The 20,966-nt window shown below is 44.2% G+C and overlaps 1 protein-coding gene and 1 long non-coding RNA gene across 2 annotated transcripts; both read right to left on the minus strand.

The window, feature by feature from the left end:
* Positions 1-10,850: 10,850 nt before the first annotated feature.
* LOC124660666 (flowering time control protein FCA-like) lies at positions 10,851-14,688 on the minus strand. Its single transcript, XM_047198492.1, has 11 exons — positions 14,623-14,688; positions 14,419-14,485; positions 14,254-14,333; positions 14,117-14,181; positions 13,954-14,013; positions 13,271-13,424; positions 13,131-13,196; positions 12,905-13,040; positions 12,240-12,817; positions 11,926-12,138; positions 10,851-11,307 (listed from the first exon to the last, which is right to left on the minus strand). Exons 2-11 carry the CDS (start codon positions 14,444-14,446, stop codon positions 11,080-11,082), a joined length of 1,608 nt encoding a protein of 535 aa, XP_047054448.1. The 5' UTR covers positions 14,447-14,485; positions 14,623-14,688; the 3' UTR covers positions 10,851-11,079.
* Positions 14,689-15,136: 448 nt separating this feature from the next.
* Positions 15,137-16,380, minus strand: LOC124660667. The gene is made up of 3 exons (XR_006989924.1): positions 16,295-16,380; positions 15,696-15,766; positions 15,137-15,188 (listed from the first exon to the last, which is right to left on the minus strand). It is a non-coding gene; the product is annotated as an uncharacterized LOC124660667 (long non-coding RNA).
* Between the last annotated feature and the right edge of the window lie 4,586 nt (positions 16,381-20,966).

Consider the following 20,966-nt stretch of genomic DNA (forward strand, 5'->3'; position numbering starts at 1 on the left):
AGATCCTTAAGAGCAAACTCTGAACTCAAATTATGAAGAAGAGCTGAGATGGCCTGATTAGAGGAACTCGTCACTATGATGTCATCGACATAAATAAGAATGTACACAGTGAGACCGGCCTTGTTATATAAGAACAAAGAAGTATCAGCCTTAGATGGAAGAAAACCCAGAGTGTAGAGCTTGGAACTGAGCCGAGAGTACCAAGCACGAGGAGCCTGTTTCAGACCATATAAAGCTTTGTCAAGTCTGCAAATATAGTTTGGAGTAGCGGAAGACTCAAAACCAGGTGGTTGCTTCATGTAAACTTCCTCTTCCAGAACACCATGTAAAAACGCATTCTTAACATCTAGCTGCCGTAAGCTCCATCCTCTAGAGACTGATATAGATAGAACAAGGCGAATAGTAGCAATCTTAACAACAGGACTAAAAGTATCTTCATAGTCTATACCATACCGTTGCTTGAATCCTTTTGCCACAAGACGGGCTTTGTACCTGTCCACTGTACCATCAGCATGTTTCTTAATGCGATAAACCCACTTGCAGTCAATAACATTTTTGGTGGAGTTCGGAGGTACAAGATGCCAGGTGTTATTTGCAAGAAGAGCATCATATTCATCTTGCATAGCTAGCTTCCAGTTTGGGTCAGCTAAAGCCTCATTGAGTTTTGTTGGTTCTCCTGTAGATGTGAGCAAAGCATATCGAACAGTGCCATCGGTATATTTTTTCGGTTGACGGATACCTTTTTGAAGACGAGTCTGAACTCTAGGTGCAACCATAGGCTGGGCAGCAACAGTAGCCGGAGCAGAAGATCCGGGGGAATCATACGGGGCAGAGGAGGCAGCATCACCGTCGCTGGCAGCCTCATCATTTGCCGAATCATCATGAGAGGCAGCAATGTCCGGTGCGGCAGAAAAGACAGGCGGCTCGACATGCAGGGGTGGTGCACGGCCAGGCTCAGCAGGAGAAGGGGACCGCGGCGACGTGGCAGCGGAAGACTGGGGCGCACCAGCCGACGCGGGGGCGGGCGACGTCTCCAGCCGCGACGTGGCGCCAGCAGGTTGATACTCCGTACGTTCGTTGGGGCCCGGCGCAGAAGAAGCTGTCAACACGGGATCCGAAGGTGATTGCTGCCCAGAATCAGCCTCGGGATCGCTGCTGCTGCTGGCATTTTCTGCTGTGCTGTTTGACTGATCTGTGGCACTATTTGATGTGCTGTTTTCAGCAGTTTCTTCAGAATTTTGAGGAGATTCATCTTCAGAATGTGGAGGAGCAGCCACCTGAGGAAAATCAACAAGAGGAAGGTGCAAATAGTGATCATTAGTATGCACACCCCTATCACTAGCTTCCGAAGATGCGGTGTCACTTTGAAGGAGAAGTATTTCTTCACGAAGACGACGACCAGCGTTAGGATGAAGAGAAGCAAAAGGAAAAAGATTCTCATCAAACACAACATCGCGAGAAACATAGACACGACCAGTGGTGACATCGAGACACTTTACTCCTTTATGACGAGGACTATAGCCAAGAAAGACACAACGTTTGGAGCGAAAGGAGAGTTTATGTTTGTTGTAAGGACGCAAGTTGGGCCAGCAAGCACAACCAAACACTCGAAGTGACTCATAATTGGGTTTGATTTGGAGGAGTTTTTCTGCGGGGGTCTCAAAATTGAGGACTTTGGTAGGAAGCATATTTATGAGAAAGGTGGCTGTGAGAAAAGCATCATCCCAATATTTTAGAGGCATGGAGGCATTGGCAAGTAGAGCAAGACCTACTTCAACAATGTGACGGTGTTTGCGTTCAGCGGAACCGTTTTGTTGATGAGCATGAGGGCAGGAGACATGATGGACAATGCCTACACGTTGAAAACCCCCATTTAATTTTTCATATTCACCTCCCCAATCAGTTTGCATGGTGAGAATTTTGCGACAAAATTGGCGCTCAACATATTGTTGAAAATCAAGAAACACTTGATACACATCTGAACGTTTCTTGAGTAGATATATCCAAGTAAATTTGCTAAAATCATCAATGAAGCTTACATAATATGCATGTTTGCCTACAGAAAGAGGAGCTGGACCCCATACATCAGAGAAAATTTGTTCCAAAGGAACAGTAGATACACTGGTAGAAACAGGATAGGGTAGCTGATGACTCTTAGCCTGTTGGCATGGATCACATATGTAAGGATTTATTTCAGGGGAATACAATAGCTTATTCTTCCTAAGTATTTGTTGAACAATAAAAGATGAAGGATGTCCTAGACGACGATGCCACGTAGAAGATGAAGGCTTGATGGTGACTAGAGCATGCTTGGAAGACCCCGAAGAAACAGGAACTAGAGGATATAAGCCACCATGACAAGGACCTTTAAACACGACTTGCTTGGTTTCCTGGTCCTTAATCAAGAAAAAAAATGGGTGAATTTCCATAAAGGTGTTGTTATCAAGAACAATTTTATGAGCAGAAAGCAGATTCATGGAAGCATCGGGAACATGTAGTATATTGTGAAGTTGTATAGAACTAGTATGGGTGTGCAAAACAGAATGACCAATATGTGCAATATCCATACCTTGTCCACTAGCATTGTGAACTTGGTCTCGTCCTTGATAAGGCTCATGTACTTGAAGTTTATTGAGTTGTCCAGTAACATGGTTTGTAGCTCCAGTGTCAATGTACCAATTTGTATCAACACCATATGCACCTTTGGTGTGGTCTGGGGGGTTGTCCTCATCATCATCATCACCATAGCGCCACCAACAGTCACTAGCTTGATGTCCTTCCTTCTTGCATATCTGACAGAGAACACCGTCCTGCCAAGGCGTAGCTACACGGTCCTTCTTCCCTCGCCCCCCTTTGGGCCGACGCTGCTGCTCCGGTTTGGGTTGACCACGGCTTTGGGGAGGTGTGGGCTGGCGAGGTGGTTGTTGGGGCGGACGCATAGGTGGTGGCATGTAAGGCTGTTGGTAAGGTGCGGGTGGCATGTATGGGTGTGGGTAGTGAGGATAGGTGGGATGTGGCTGGTATGGCGGAGGCATATATGGCTGCTGGTATGGTGGAGGAGCATAGGGTGCTTGATAGGCAGGTGTAGAAGGCATGTATGGTGGCTGGTAAGGGGGCGGAGGTGGGTTGTATGAAGGAGAAGGGAAAGGGCGTGGAGGTGTAGGTCCATAGGAAGGACGCCGAGAAGCAGCATTGACAGAAGATGAAAAACCCCCATGGCCTTGACCAGTGGATTGCAGCATAGCATCACGAGTCTCACAGGACAGTAATTGAGAGCACATGTCATTGAGAGAGGTGGAGGGAACAACGTTAATGGCTGCAACTAGGCTGTTGAACGAGCCATCAAGACCGTTCAAGATATAATCCTTAAGCTCATCATCGTCAACTGTTTTCCCGGCAGCAGCGAGTTTGGAGGCAAAGCCTTTCATCTTGGTGATGTATTGTTGGGCGGTCAGATCGAGCTTCTTGGTGTTGGTGAGAGCACCACGGAGTGTAGAGACCCGAGACTTGGACTGTGTAGAGTACATATTATGCAGAGCACGCCACACATCGACGGCATGATGAAGACCAAAGACATGGGGCAGCACATCCTCAGAGAGGGAATTGACAAGAAAACTGACAACCTGTTGATCTTTGGTGACCCAAGCATCATAGGCCGGGTTTGGAACAGATATTTTCTTCTGATTCTCATCTTCAGCCTCCAAAGTTTCAGATGGGGCGACATCAGTGCCTTCAAGAAGTCCCATGACCCGAGCACCGCGTAATGTGGGCAGAACCTGAGTCTGCCAGTAGAGGAAATTTTCACGGGTCAACTTCATGGCCGGCGGGGCACCAATGGTGGTCGTCCCGGACGAAGTAGATGACGATGCCATCAGCTGGACGGGAACAGACCGACGGGTGTGATCCTGGATGCGAGAAAAAGAAGGGTTCCTGGGGAGCGATCCGGTCCTGACGAACGAAAGCTTCCTTCCCGATCACGTAGATCGGTTCCTGGCAGGCGATCGGAAAACAACGACTGAGAGAAAAAAAAACTGGGTCCTTGGCGATGGTCGACGGGGAAGAGAGTTGCCCGATTATCGATCAAATCCTGTCTTTCCCGATCTCGTCGATCGAATCCTGGCGGCACGGCGAAGGGAGCACCGGCGGCGCTAGATGAAACGGAGAGGAAGGGCTCTCGATACCATGTTAGATTCTGTTGTCGTAGGGTGAAACGGTGTTTCCCTCCTGGGCCACCGGGTACGTGTTATAAGGGTGAGGAATAACCCCTCACAGGGTAATACAAGATTGTATACATATACATGTGGTGTACTACACCATCTCGTATACGTATAGGATTACATGTCTAATAACTAGGTCATGAAGTCAGCCACCTCCATCTTAGTCGCAATACAATCAAAAAGAACATCACCATACATCTTCATCATGATCATCACAATGTCTCGACCGAGAAAAACGGAACTTTTACCTCTTAAAAGTGCTCCAACAAGCACTTGGCGGGCATTCTCCTTGGTGACGGTTGTGATGGGTGCAGACATCGGATGATGAGGCGTAGGGGCGGATGGAGATGTGGTACGTGCTGCCATAGTAGGAATAGCATTCGATATCCACTAGTAGAAAACAAGGTGATGTGGGCATTACCCTTCGGGTACTCGACATTTCCCTACCTCCTCTAGCCCAACAAGGGCCCATCTAGAGCGCTGCAACCCAAGAAGGTCCAAGACGTCGGTTGCGCGGTGGAAAGATGGAAGCTGACGGTTTCTTGAAGTGCAGGGCAAGGAAAGATTCAAATATGGAAAGATTAGATAGAATCCATCTGTATTGTAACCGAATCCGGGCAGGACTCTGGGGACCTGGCCTCCTATATAAAGGCCAAGAGAGGGTTTGTCGGATCCCTCTCTCAATCTCTCACGCATACACAAAACCCTAGCCACTTTGCCTCTCGGCGAGAACAACACCACGCAGTCCTTCGGCTGCCCCATTGTAATCGAATTCACTCATAATCAAGATCAGACAGGCATGATTACCTCTACGAGGGCCCCAAACCTGGGTAAATCTCGACTTCCGGTTTCATTCCGGCCTGAGTGAGGCTAGTCATCGATGCCATCGAGAAGGCAAGGAGGTGGGAAGGTGGAGAAGGCGAGCGGGAAGTGGCCGAATTATTCTCTATAAAGGTCGCGCTTGAATATGTTTGACAGAGCTAGCCTCCTTTTGACTTTTGAGGGCTGACTCTTAGGGCTTGTTTAATTCAAAGGAATCATATAGGAATTTTGTAGGATTTTCATCCTTAGGAATTTTTTCTATGTACACTGTTTGATTTGTAGGATTGAATATTTAGGCATGCATAGGAGTTTTTCCTATAGGATTGCATTGCACTATGTTTTGGAGGAAAATTTCCATCCACTCAAATGCCATGCTACAATTTCTTTGATTTTCTTGTGAATCAAATGCTACCTTAAAAGAAATTTCTGTAGGTTCCAAATCATGTAGTATTTCACTAGACATGATATTCTAATCATGTGGTTTTCCTATTCCTGTGTACCAAGAATCCTATGAATCAAACAGGGCCTTATAATTTGTTCTCGTCTAATCGTTCAGGAGATCAGTTAAGTGTGTTTTTTCAAAAGTATAAGAAGTTAAAAGTTTTTTAAGAGATTGGCTAGAGATGCCTAGGCTCCATTGGGATGATCAGCTACTGGTCTGTCTATTCTTTTCCTTCTCTTCACATGTGAAGAACTGAGCAGATACTATATGCAATTTTCAAAAAACACGTGAAGAGATGTACGTGCACGCAAGAGATATGCTTCACCTGGCCACGAATGCATGGCTTGTATACAAGTGCGCATGCAGCTACCTGGCTAGCTAGCTAGGTTGCCCACGTCAAAAAAAAAAAAGCTAGCTAGGTTGCCAAACGTAGCATAGCCCTGGTTGTTCGGTAGTGATTCGGCCATTCGTAGCGGCGAAACCCCCGGAATCAAGTCTAATCCTTGTACTTTGATCGGCGAAAGGTAAAATGGCAAAGTAGTAGGGTGTCAAGGTGGGATCCCGGTGGGATGTCATTTTGTACTATGTAGTTCAAATTTTGATGTCAAAATTTGTACTAAAAAAGTCAAATTATACTAGAAGTGGGACAAAAGTGGGATCCCACTTGACACCCTTACAAAGTACTGGCTATATATCTTATCCCATTCGGTCGAGTTATGGACCTGATGAATTTCTACTGCGATTCGTCTGCAGTGGTGGCTTTCGTCCTACGCTATTCGGGAGATTAATTAGTTTATAATTCACAACCGATTGATAATTAATTAACCATTGCTTTTTTTCTGAAAGGAATTAACCATTGCTTTTGTTTCGATTGTAGGAGACAATTGGGCAGTGGATGCGGCATGCCGGACCTGGCTTAACTTACCAAGTAAGAGAGTAGTAGTATAGTATAACATCAAAGCGGACTAGTAGATAGAACTTTGATGCTTGCACGTCATGAAATAATCAACAATGGGGAATAGTTTAGTTAACATGTATGGGCTTGACTTGATCTGGTTAGACGTACCTAACCAAGTCAAACAACTCAGCTCTTGGAGCGCAACAGGTTCAACTTGGACCAGTGACCTATGCCTCACATGAGCATGATGCCATGCATTCTCCCAGCCAGGAGCAGCACAATATTTACCTATCAATATACATGTATTTCGCGAAAATAATATGCTTGTATTTTCAGTATCGCTTTAGTGCAAGCCAGTGCTATGGAATATTTTGACTACTTGGTAAATCCATACTCCCTCCGAATCATAAAAAGTGTTTGTGTTTTAGTTCAAATCGGCTCAAATTTAAACTAAACTTTTGACACTTATTATGGATTGAAGGGAGTAAATCATATACTGTCATGTATGTAACTATGTATGCTCTATCTGCCGTGATACTAGAATCGTTTCCACGTACGTCCACAGAGGCACTTCTATGCAGAAAACAGTATTTCAACGATAACAACATCCGGGCATATTGTCAAAAGAATTCCAACAAGCACGTTTCGACACCTCCAGAAGATCCAAAGCTAGCCCACAATGTTGAAAATTTTGCCATGTCTCAGTTTCACCACGCATGCTGCTTGCTCTTCCGACTGGATCGAGCCTCACCCTCACCATCTTGATTTCTTGACTCGGTCATAGTCCCGGACATAGCCATGGCCCATGTGTCTCGAAGGAGGTCGTAGAAAACGAAAGTAAAGGCGCCACGCAATGCCATGCAAGTGGTAGGGTCCGATAAGTCCAGTAGACCTCTCGTTTTCGAAACCCCACCGAGAGATAACATGATGTGGAGAAAGGATGGCCAAATATGCGCCCTTTTTCTAGTCTGAAACTTGCTTTCTTCGATTCATCCTGAAAGTGATCTGAGTTGGGAGTTGGAACTGCTGGCCATACACCTCCCTTTCCACTTTTGACCCCAGCTTTTTGGCAGAAGATTTTACATGGATCGATCTATCTTGGATTTGGTTCCTTTTGCATGATAATGGAGATATCATACATGATATAAGCTTGAGTGAATGGTGGTTTGGTCAGTCAATGCATGGGAGAGGGTCCATATGGGGAGCAAAAGGGCATTTCTGTGATGACACACATTCCGATTGTTTATTCTCCTCTTTAGTTGCATGCATCATCAGCCAGCTGATACCTACGGAAGCTTTCGACCAGGTTCAACCCTATGTGATCGATCTGCCTCTACTTCAGTCTTCACAAGGCTTCCCTATGTATGTTTGGTTGCACAAGCAGTCAAGCACAACGCAACTGTTTCACGATTTATAAGATTTCTGACGATTCATACGGTTTCTGCTAGCATTCCATAAGGCCTGCAAGCTGCAGCAGTACACTGTAGGAAAGAAACTGCCAGTTGAATTACAAAACACTGCTTCTTTTCCATGTCTCTCCTGAAAAGAAATGAAGCGCATGCATGAAAGCACATGAACATGTTTCTGTCGCTGAGCAAACAAGATATTCCTTGGCTTAGAGGATAATAAGTTAGGATTATTCGTTAGAGGAGTGGACTGACCACTGACGGTGAAGTTTTTTATATGCGTAGTAGAGCGGGTACGTGGTGCTATTCCCAGATAATTTTCTTGGTCCCCTTTTGACTTGCTCTCTAGAGTCTAGATATACCAGTTGTTTGCCCAGTTGTGTACATCGAGGAGAGGCACATAAAACTATTTGCAATTTGTCTGCTTCCATCTCTCTTTCTGTGTGTCATATAAAATCTTCCCGCCAAATTCCATTCTCGATCTGTTCACAATCCACACCGTGGGGGCTCCAGTGATTAGCTGCGTGCTTAGATAGATCGTCAGCCTCCGATATCCCTCGCCTTCACCCACCATGGCACCACACGCACGGCCGGGAACGCAGCTGACCAGCGCCGGGCCATCGTCGTGAAAAGCGACATGGACGACTGGCCGGAGGACTAGGAACCGATCGAGATCGACGTCGCCGCCAGGGCCCAACGGCAGATACCACCTGTTGTGCACCACCCAACCACCCGATCCGATCGAGCTCAGCACCGATCGGCCGGTCAAGGCCGGGGGCGCCCGGCCAAACGCCCGATTCACACGAAGCTAGCTGGAGCGTACTTGGCCGTGACGCCACGCATGTCGTTTCGTCCGTCCGTCCGGCCGGGATCCTCACTGCTCCGGCACGCACCCGCTCGCAGACATGCCGATGCTGGCGCGCTCCGCTCCAGAACCCAACGCGAAACCGCGTCCCCGGCGCGGTGATCCATGCCATGCATGCCTGGCGTTGGCACAAGCTAGCGCGTCGCGCATGTGCTGGCCACCGGCACATGGTGCCCCGGAGCTGCGCGCAGCTAGCTAGCGGTCCACGCGACGCGACCCCATGCCATGGATGTCAACCATGCATGTTGTTCCGCTCGGCCTCTCGGATCCTGCCATTCTCGATCGCCATGTCGCTCCAAAGTTTACAAAAGGCGAAAAGATGTCTGTCTGCTCGATTGTCCGATCCGGCCTACGAGTTGGCGCCCGCCCGCGTGATTCCTGGTGGCGCTCATCATCACCATCATCTTCGCGTCTCGCATCGGTGTCTGGAGCGGTTTGTAAAGGGCATCTTCTCGAACCGTCAGATCAGATCACCACGTACTCCAGGGCTTCACGGCGTTAAGTGTTGTCTGCACGAATGCACGATGGTCGTTTTGGGTCTTGTGTTTCCCTGCTGCCCTTCTGACGCAAATGTGCCTCGTGGTGGTTCCTAGCGAAGAGATCTTCAAAATAAGACCAATACTGAATATATGTATCAACTATATTTCAAGATCAATTTCTGAAACTAGCTTCAAGACATTCAAAAACTTAATGAAGCCTGATGAAAATATTTATTGGAGCAGTTTGGTTCACCGTGTTCCAAACTTGGTTCATCGCAGTCACAAAATAATATTCCTCAAACAAAAATGTAGAAAATAACTGGCAATCTGTATTTTTTAAGTGGATTTCTTATGTGGAATACTAATGGATAGGCCCTCCTTGCTAAGTGTTACAAGATCTAGTGCACTGAAACTCATGGTTATGGAGCCGAATCCTTTAGTATGCAGCATTGTCTTTTCCAAGTAAAAACCCTCATTATGTTCGGACGACCGGCATAGATCAAATCTCATGAGACCTGCCCACTACTACTAAAAAAAAGCCCTTTACTCCAAATGGTGATCCGGAAAATGGATAGAGGACCCCGCCACTACTGGAGCGACGAAGCAGAGTCTTGGCTAGATCCTTCATGGAAAAAAGAAATGAATATGTCAAATTCAATGAAGAAATAATTATCGCAAGTAAATCGACAAATCGAGGTTAAAATTTTGACAATATTAGGAGAAACAAGAACACCCTGTAAATAAAGAGGTTATAATAGTTTCGATCGGAAACCTATAGCCTAAATTGAAAGGCTAGACCCATTGCCATCAGTTATATGTCGGGAATTATGACCTAATGTTTATTGGGCAGCTTTTAAGTTACATGTCTTACCAGTGACGTGTGAGGAAGCATTTGTTTGCGTCGTAAGTAAATATCAGCATGTGTTCTTGTTAATTTTTGCCCGATGTATTTGTCGATTGTTTCAGACCGCGGGATTGGATAGCTGAAACTAGTAGCAGCATCCTACTTTCGGACTTATATTTGACTGAAACTTTTTCAGTGTAACAACAGATATCTGAAAAATTCAGAGAGATGCGCGCGCTCTGTTGCCGCTAAAAACATTCAGAAACTGGAAAAGTACATATCAAGTGATCTAGCTGCCATGGCTTAATCCAGATTCTGCCTTCTCATCGCCCGTCGTGTTCTTCCCAAAGTTATCAATGTTTGTCCAGTATATTTGTTGACTGGTTGTGGATTATTCAAACTACTCTTATCATCCTACTTCTAGAGTTACGAAACTATTTCAGTGTAACAAGGACAGGTTACACCAACAGCTGCTGAAAATTTCAGAAAGACGTGTATCCGCTCTGTTGCTGCTGAAAATCTTCAAAAACTGAAAATTACATCTATGCTTGTCCTACTTCAGCAGAGTCTCATCGTGCTCGTCATCCTCCCTGACGCAGATGGCGGTGGTGAACCTGACGGCGCTGGTGACGACGACCTCAGGGATGGTGTGCCCAAACATGCTGGCATCCCATGGTGGCCTCGACCGGCAGCCAGATTTTCCACCGGTGAAGTCGCCATCCGGGCAGGCCGTTGTGAGTGGCGCCCCGGGTGCGATGGCCCAGACTGCAGCTCAGCTGCTCCTCTTCTCTTAGGGGAAGCATCATCACATATTAATGATGATATAAATATAACGTACAAACACCTGAGAGGAAAGCTGAATAACATTTCTGGGATTTGTAGCAGCATCCATAAATGCCAAGGCTATACAACAGGAGCATCTAGCTAAACTCTATCCAGATAGTAGAAAACAAAATTCGATCAATCTAGTTCCATGATCATCAGGAACCAGGGAGCAACTACAGACCTCTCAGCTAATCCACTGGGACCAGCTATGGTTGCATCAAGTTGAGTTAGACTACATACAGGTTTTGTGAAAGCAAAATAAGGGCGCCCCAGCCTGCAGATCAGCGCTTTCTCTTGTGTGACTGCCACTGTTTGAGGACGAACTGGATGGCTTCCTGCAGCGTCGCTTTTCGATCTTCCTTATAATTCCACAGCACCGTTTCGATGTAGCGTCCGCTGGGGTTGTACTCGTTGATTTCACGCAGAGCCTTTGTCACCAAGCCGTAGATCTCCTCACCTTGCTCTTCTTTCAATTCGCGGAGCTTCTTATCGTCCTCCAAGAGAATTTCCTAAACGGAAGAAAAGTAAGAATGTCACATTCAGGTGGAAGCATGTGAATGCTTGCCAGTATGTAATAAAAAGAAGAAAAATGTTTGCAAAAATTGATGGTGCTTTTCCTATATATACATAAAAATGTCGAGGGGCAAGAAACAATTACATGTTTATGTACATGGGAAAAGAAAAACAAGACAAAAACCAGAGAAGGAAACAAGGAAAAAAATAGGAAGAGTCAAGCCAAGTGAGCAATCAGAACTAGGTCCTTCATGAAAACAACCCTCCAAGTAGCTGTGGAGGCCGCGTGCCTTCAAAAATCAAACCATTCCTTTGTTTCCAAATCCCTCATAGACCACATGTGGCAACCTCAAAGAACTTTGGCCCCTGAAAACCCTATTTTGCTACCTCAAACATGCTAGTAGTGTCCTCTCTATCATTCCAGAAAATGCCTAATTTTCCAACATATAGCAGCAAAGTGGCAATTAAAAAATAGGTGATCACTGGTCTCCCTTTGTCTCTGAGAGCACAAAGCACAATTTACCCTAGAAGCTAAATTCCAACTTTCGAGAAATTAATGACTCATGGTTTTAAGCTACCAGCGCATGGAAACTAGGAACAGTGAGTCCACATACCTTCAGTTTACCATCAACTGTGACTATCCTAAAAGGATGCCACTCTGAGTTTGCAATTTCCGCTTGCCATTTTGAACAAAGAATAGCAGAGTTAAATTGGGCATCCTCATGTGGTACATTTGATCTGCAAGCATTCGCAAACGTTTTAGGGTCAAGTTCGCCCATTCTTTTGACACCTATATGTGACCGACCATTTGTCAATTTCTGGAAAGCCTGCCCGACATGCAATAGATAGTTAATGATAAAAACAGTGAGTTATATTGTGAAGTATCAAGTGCATACATCAAGAAATGATGCATTGCTTGCTCAGTTACCTCTATGAGCATCTTCCGAGTACTTTGCAGCTCGTCATTACTTTCTCTTTCCTTTGTAACCAATGCCTTCATGAGCGACTCCATTGCTTGCATGTCGCCCTCTTCCTCGCCAAGCTGTTTTGGTCTCGCATCAACCTTGCACTTTTGCTCCACAACCTGTTTCGCTCTTGCGTCAAGCTCGCACTCTTGCTCAGAAAGCTGTTTTTCTCTAGCGTCAAGCTTGCCCTCTTGCTCGCCAAGCTTTTTTGCTCTTGCGTCAAGCTTGCCCTCTTGCTCGCCAAGCTGTTTTGCTCTCATGTCAATCTTGCCCTCTTGCTCACCAAACTGTTTTGCTCTCGTGTCAAGCTTTCCCTCTTGCACGCCAAGCTTATGCTGAAGCTGAAAAATCGGCTGCTGTGAAGACTGATAATTGGACTGCAAAGCTGATTGCTGCTGGAGTAGCAATTGCAGTGCTTGTGATGGCATCTGCTGGATGGGTTGTTGCAGCATTTGTGGTGTCATATTGGACGGAAGTTGCTGTTGTCCAGGAACAGGTTGCATGGGATTGGAGTGTACAGCCAAAAGCGCCTGTAGAGCGCCTGCAAAAGCATTTTGCTGCGTCAATGGTTGTGACACGCGAAGCTGGCCAGGTAATTGCATAGATGGTACATTCTGGCCAAAACAACCAGGCCCCAAGGAATGCTGCCCCTGCTGATTCTGCATTTGTACAGGGAAATTATGCGGTGGCCCAGGTGGCTTTTGCAAGGCCGGGATCTGCTGCCACCCTAGATGATGCGCTTGTAGCGAATAAGGATTTATGCCCTGCAAAGTAAAAGGAAGCATGACCAAGGGCATGGAACAATTTACATCAAAGACAATTCACAAACATCAGAAGTCCTGATATGCCAGTACCATATGAGATGACATCGGCACAGCTGTCTGACCATTCCCAGGAAACATCTGAGGTCGAAAAGCACCCTATGATGATTAAAGGTAAGTAAAGGGAGCAAGAAAAAAGTAACACTGTAGTAAAGGCTTGGCTTGTATCATACATTATATGCTGCTGCTATAACAGTGCCAGCCATTAGGCCCATAGGATTGCTGAAGTAGTTAAACTGATGAGGTGCCACTGAGCTTAGGCTTGCAGGGTGCCAAGTGTCGGGAGGCATATGTCGACCTCCTGGCTTATCAAGATTGGCAGTCGGCCTAAGTACGAAAAAATGGTTAGAAAAGAATGGAATGGCTTAGAACTTTAAGTAGGAATTATGCTTAGTCTACTAGAGTGGCAGCCAAAAAGAGAAAAAACATGAATGACAATTCTATAGCATCCAACACTATGTTATCCATAGCATTACACTTTTAACTACTGATAAAGATCATCCGATTCTTGCAATTCTTTCTGGAATTACTGCATGTACTACTTATTTAATGCTTTTGGCAATTTGAAAGTACAACTAGCCCCTAAGTGTGGTCTTAGTAACTTATGACAGCTACAGCGGACTAACGGTTTCACTAAAGTGTATATGAGGTCAGATTTCATAGGTGATGCATAAAGGATATTGGATCGATTCAGCAATCGTTGTCATCAAATCAAAATATGCATCAAACTATGACACAAACTCAGCGCATGCGGAGTCAGGTAAAACCATATGCAATTATTTTCACTTAGAATCTACCAATATCAATTATTCTGTTCTAAAAAAAATTGAACTGTTCAAATAAGAAGGAACCAAACCTGATAACAAGTACATCAGATGGAGGACTGACACCAGGACCACCAAATGCAGGGCCACCCCTATCGAAACAAGATAATCCAGACAGCAGTAATTGGAATGACAGTGTTTGTTAACAAACATTGCAGTTAGAATATAAGAAGAAAAAAAGTGTATTTTAACCACCTTGATTCTCCAGGTCTAGGCCGCTTAGGATCAGCAAATTGAACTGTTAATGGTTGTTCGCACCCCTATCAACACAATGGATACCGTAAGTTCAAAAGGCAAAATGCATAACTAGTCAGCTTGTCAAGAATATTTACCTTCATTATGTAAGTCCCACCAAGAGAATTCATGGCTGCAAGTGCAGCTTCTTTTGATGAGAATTCTACAAAGCCACAACCTGCAAGTTATCACATATGTGACAACAGAAGTTGGAATAGAAGAGTAGATTGAAGAAATGAAGTGAGAAGAGGAATCTAACAAACCTCGGCTCCGCCTCATGCCATCTTTCATAATGTAAACATCTTCCACATGACCAAAAGGAGAAAAAACCTATAAACAATAACAGACTCAATTTATATGCAATTGCTAAAACATTAATGCTTACAAATAGATGAGATGTTCCCCATAACACAATATTCTTTCAACCAAGAAAACTTCTATCAAGTAAGAAAGCAATGGTCCCTTACCTCTTCAATCTCCTTTGCAGTTGCCTGCTTATTCAGTGATGCAACAAACAATTTGTGCTCAATGGACCCTAGCAAATTAGTGGACGGAAAAATTAATCATCCAATAAGAGGGAAAAATCTGAAGAAAATGGATTTTTTTATTACAAGTCAAGCATAACTTAGTTCTCACAATAATTTATTTACCCAAAATAGGAAAATAAAAAAGAATTAAGATTCTTAGCAGTCAGTACTAGTTAGAATAGGTCAAATGTGTGGATGTTGAACGAATGAAGGAAGAGGGATATGAGAAGTCTGATGCTGTGAAAAAAGGCATCTATGTGTATTCAGATGTATCATTATATCCAATGCAGCTGAATCTAGATCACAAGCCTTTTGTTAATAGCTTTTTTAACTGCCAGTCAAAAGGAATTATGCTGAAATATCATAGCAAACAAACTCCATATAGTGGTAACTGGTAAGAAAATAATGGGGGAAATGATACAATTGCCACAACAGAGGTACTTTGAATTATTACCAGGACGCTTCTTTTCACCATCGGCATATCTAACCTCAAAAGGACCCATTGCCTGACAGAGTGATACACCGTCAATAATTTGTAGACAAAAGACAAGCATACACAACAAGAGAAAAAATAACCAAGCAAAAAAATGTCACCAAGCAAAGAGAGAAAAATAAATAAACGGCTCAATTAAATTCATCTTCAACATTGTGAGCTTGTGACCAAATTAAATTAAGGCCAAACACAATACTCCAAGTAGAAGTTATGAAAATAACCCATAACTGGATAAAGGCACCTTCAGCTAAATTAACAAAATTCCACTAGCTTTCTAAAATTTGATAGTTTATTGTCGAATTTTCTTAGCAAAAAATCTATTGCCTCTTCTATCTCATAAGCTACATTGCAGGACTTTTAAGCTAAAAATCTTCACATTGTTTCATGAGTATGATAAAAATTAAAATAATTGTACAACAAAGCAACCTTCCAAGTACTGAGGTTATGTAAGTTATATCTACGGGCGATGAACAGTAGATGTATTAACAAATCTACAGGTAAGTGTGAAAGTTATACTCACGTCATCTTCACTTTCTATTCTCGGTAATGTTCCAACAAAAAGTTTAACATAACCATTTCTGTTGTCATGATCTGCAGGAAATGTTCCACACAAAAATCAATTAAATCGCTGGTGAAAGGTTGTAACTTTAAGCTCAACAATCATTTCTCCAGTGAACTTCCATGAGATAGAACAGTACAACCAGAAGAAACCTGGTAACTAACACAAGTTCTACTAAAGTTGATTACTGATAACAATATAAGTACCTGGATGATTTTGAATCGGAAAACAAACTGCACAGTAGGAGGGATAACACAACATTTAGCTAAATGGGTTATAACTGAAGGGCAGCATCTGTACTTCTGTAGTAAACAGATATAACAAAGCTGAAGTTGATTTGTCACATCCCAACATTGACTGACTAGCTATGCCAAGTCGACAACAGCTGATTGAATTTGAGGTACTGTATATATACAGAGGATCAATGTCATCGCATATTCCACAGAGGTCCAAAAGCCCCAACTTTGGTCGTGCGCGAACAAGCTAAAGTTCCAAATCTAGAGACAGCACAGCAACGCCTGAAAAATACCAAAGCACCGTAGCAAAGATTCTGGACCAACCTGAGTAGTCTCCACGGCCTCCGCCGCCGCCGCCAGACCAGCGTGAGGATTCGCCCGCGAATATGCCGTCCCCGCCACTGCGAGCGCCGCCGGCGGGTACTGAGGGGTCGGCGTAGGGCTCGCTGCCGCGGTGCATGTGGTGCGCAGAAGGTGGGGTTTTGACGCGGCTCGCGAGCAGAAGCTGTAGTTGCAGACCTCTGTTCTCTCGCTCCCGTTCGCTGAAAAGAAAGGAGTTTCCCCCAGGAAATCAGCTCACATGACCCTCTAGTTTCAAAAAAAAAAGCTCACATGACCCTCTAACACCATATTAAGTTGGGAAAATTTGCTACAGGACACTTTTTTTTTATATTTGCTCAAACACACCGTCCGATTATATCTTTGCTAGGTACCATTACAATTTTGTGACACATTTGGCAGAACACACCACGTTACTAAAAACGGAAAGTTTTGCACTTTTACGTGGGATGATTGGTTTTGAAGACAAAAGGCAAAACTTTCCGTTTTCAGTTAGGTGGTGTGTTCTAGCAAATGTGTCACAAAATTGTAATGGTACCTGGCAAAGACACAATTGAGCGGTGTGTTTCAGCAAATGCCAGAAAATAACAGTGTCATGTAGCAAATTTTTCCTATTAAGTTGTTTTCCAGAGCGGTTTTGCCTTCTTTTAACCCAATTTCTATTTCCTGCCAGGGCACTCCCGTGTCTTCCACGGTGCTCACATCTCATGTGCGTTAGATCGTGATCGAACGGCCGGAAAGTATCGCATGGTACACTGTGACGTGAGCCACTCGGTGGAATTTTTCAGGGACCACACGCACATGAGAGCATCTCCACTCGTTTGCCCTCCCCACGCCGAAATCCGGGGAAATTTACGTCTGGATTGGACGTAAATTTGGCGTGGTGAGGAGTAGTTTCCCAGCCGCGTTCTCAGGCGAAGACGGCGATCTAAATTTGAAAAACGGAAACTTGACAAACTACGGCTTAAAACGGTCGAATTTAGACTAAATTTAATGATATTTACTATATAGAGGGCGAAGTTCATACATAGAGGCCAAATTCGACTATATTTCGAATTCGGCTAGAGGAATACAACTATAAATATTAAAACACGGCGCTATTCGGCATCGTCAGGGGGCATCGTCAGCATCGGGAAGTTGCCGCCCTCGATGTGCTCGAGGACGTTCGCCAGCGTCCTATTCGGCACGCTCCACCAACGCCGGCGACCCGCGGCGTTGTTGCGCGGAGGCGGAGGCGGCGGGCCGTCGTAGGACGCCAGCTCCCGCTCCCACCGCCGGAGGAAGAACGAGTTCCACCTCGTGTAGTTGTCGGGGTGGTGGCGCGGGTCGGCGCGCTCTTCGTCCATCATCGTCATCCGAGCCTCCTCGATGGCGACGTCGAGGGCGTGGTGATGGGATTCGTAGCATAGAAAACAAAAAAATTCCTACCGAAGAACGAAAACACAAGCCAAGATCTAATCTAGTAGATGGTAGCAACGAGAAGATCATGAGACCAACCCTCGAAGATTTCCAAAGCCTAACGAGATTAGATCTCGTGGTGGATGTAGTCGATCACTTGCCGCTTGCAAAAGCGCGTAGAAGATCTTGATCTTGACGGTGCCACAATCGGGCAGCACCTCCGTACTCGGTCACACGTACGGTGTTGATGAAGACGACGTCCTCCTCCCCGTTCCAGCGGGCAGCGGAAGTAGTAGATCCTCCTCAGAATCCCGACAGCACGACGGCGTGGTGGCGGTGGTGGTGGAGAACTCCGGCAGGGCTTCGCCTAAGCGTATGCGGGAGAGGTGGTGGAGGAGGAGAGGCTAGGGTTTGGGAGAGGGGGGCTTGGGCGCCGGCCAACTAGGGGCTGCGGCCAAGGGTGGCAAGGTGTGGCCGGCCCCTCCCCTAGGCTCCTCATTATATAGGTGGAAGTCCCCAAGAGTTGTAGTCCAAGTCTTCGAATAAGACCCCAACAACAAAACCTACTAAAGGTGGGAAACCTACTAAAGGGGGGAGTCCTACTCAAAGTGGGACTCCCACCTTTCCTTTAGGTGGGGTTGGCCGGCCACCTATGGTGGAGTCCACCGGGACTCCACCCCTTAGGGTTTGGCCGGCCTAGCATGTGAGTCCCTCCGGGACTCCACCTTCCATAGTGCGTTTCTTCCGGACTTTTCTAGAACCTTCTAGAACCTTCCATAAATGCACCGGATCATTTCCAAACTTGGAATATGACTTCCTATATATGAATCTTATTCTCCGGACCATTCCGGAACTCCTCGTGATGTCCTGGATCCCATCCGAGACTCCGAACAAAACTTCGAACTCCATTCCATATTCCATATCTACTCAAACGACATCAAACCTTAAGTGTGTCACCCTACGGTTCGTGAACTATGCAGACATGGTTGAGACTTCTCTCCGACCAATAACCAATAGCGGGACCTGGAGATCCATAATGGCTCCCACATATTTAACGATGACTTAGTGATCGATCGAACCATTTACATACGATACCGATTCCCTTTGTCACGCGATATTTTACTTGTCCCAGGTTTGATCATCGTATCACGATACCTTGTTCAACCTCGTCTCTGACAAGTACTCTTTACTCGTACCGTGGTATGTGGTCTCTTATGAACAATTCATATGCTTGCAAGCCATTTAGACGACATTCCACCGAGAGGGCCCAGAGTATATCTATCCGTCATCAGGATGGACAAATCCCACTGTTGATCCATATGTCTCAACTCATACTTTCCGGATACCTAATCCCACCTTTATAACCACCCATTTACGCAGTGGCGTTTGATGTAATCAAAGTACCCTTCTGGTATAAGTGATTTACATGATCTCATGGTCGAAAGGACTAGGTAACTATGTATCGAAAGCTTGTAGCAAATGAACTTAATGACGTGATCTTATGCTACGCTTAATTGGGTGTGTCCATTACATCATTCATCAATGACATAACCTTGTTATCAATAACATCCAATGTTCATGATCATGAAACCTTGATCACCTATCAATCAACAAGCTAGTTATACAAGAGGCTTACTAGGGACTCCTTGTTGTTTACATAACACACATGTATCAATGTTTCGGTTAATACAATTATAGCATGGTATATAAACATTTATAATAAACACAAAGATATATAATAACCATTTTATTATTGCCTCTTGGGCATATCTCCAACAGTCTCCCACTTGCATTAGAGTCAATAATCTAGTTTACATTTGTAAAGATATAACACCTTGGCCTTTCTGGTGTTTTATCATGTTTCGCCTACGGGAGAGGTTTTAGTCTACGGATCTGACATGATCAGAAACATATGTATTTTGCAATTCATTTGCGTCTCAACGCATCACTCATTTTCCAAATGAGTCGGCATATATGCTTAGTCCTCTGGTGGAACCTTAATTCCGCGGTCCGAAATGTGTCACTAATATTGTCACACACAATATAGCTTCAAAGTTCTGACACTATCGGAACTACACCAAGTTCTCAAAGAACTTTTTGACTTAACATCTTTAGTCATTGTCAAAACAATGACATATTCTACCTTCGTTTGTAGAATCTGTCACAACATTTAGAACTCTTCTAAATCTAGCATTGTGCTACCTTTTTAATAACACTTAGCCTGATTGAGATTTGAAATTAATTCGTATATGTGACCAAACAAGTATCGGTGCAACACCTTACAACGATTTGTTTGTCATTACCCCATATAAAACTATATATATATATATCCTTGGTTCTTCTGAAGCACACAGGGATATTCTTATTGTTTGTCCAATGATTATCACATGAATCATTCTGGTATATGCTCCTAACCTTTTAGAGCACAGGGCATCTGATTTTGTACATATTATTTGTGATCCAAAATCACTCATGTGTTTTTACTCATCGAGTGTCAAATACACTCAAGTCTTGTTAAACCTTTGTATGCAAAGAACACCTTCTTAATATTTATATATTGAACTACTTCAATATCCATTCTATGTACTTTGACTTAAACTTATTATGTGTTTTAATCTATCTTCATAGATCTTGACACTAAATATGTTTCAGTCCATATCCTTTCATTGAAGTTAATTCTCAATGAAACCTTTTTAATCAATTATATAATTACACTATTTCTAATCAACGATATGTCAGCTACATAAAGTATTACAAATATGTCTCAGCGCTCCCACTTAATTTCTTGCAAATGCAAGCACCTTCATCGTTTCGATGAAATCAAAACTCTTTGACTATTTCATCCGAGTGAAGATTCCAACTCCGCAATACTCACTTTATCCAATTGAAGTTCGTATTCCTATCTAGTATTCTACTGGACAAGCAAAACTCTTGGTTGTATCTTGTATACACCTTTAATACACACTTCTGTTAAGTAATATATTTTGCCATCCTACTAGCATATCTCATAAAAGAAATATGTAGCGATTACTAGAATAATCCACATAGACTATAAGCATTGCTACGGAACATCTAATCTTATCGTACTCAACTCTTTGAACTTTGTCGTAAACAACTTTTCGACAAGTCGAGCTTCTTTAAGGATATTACATCCAAGTCCATCAATTTTATAGATCCATTTACTTTCAAAAAGTATTCATCTATCTTGGATTTCGCGTATAGCCATTTTAACGGAGTCAGGGCCCATCATAACTTCTTT

The sequence above is a fragment of the Lolium rigidum genome, chromosome 6, assembly GCF_022539505.1.
Source record: "Lolium rigidum isolate FL_2022 chromosome 6, APGP_CSIRO_Lrig_0.1, whole genome shotgun sequence".
NCBI lineage: Eukaryota > Viridiplantae > Streptophyta > Magnoliopsida > Poales > Poaceae > Lolium > Lolium rigidum.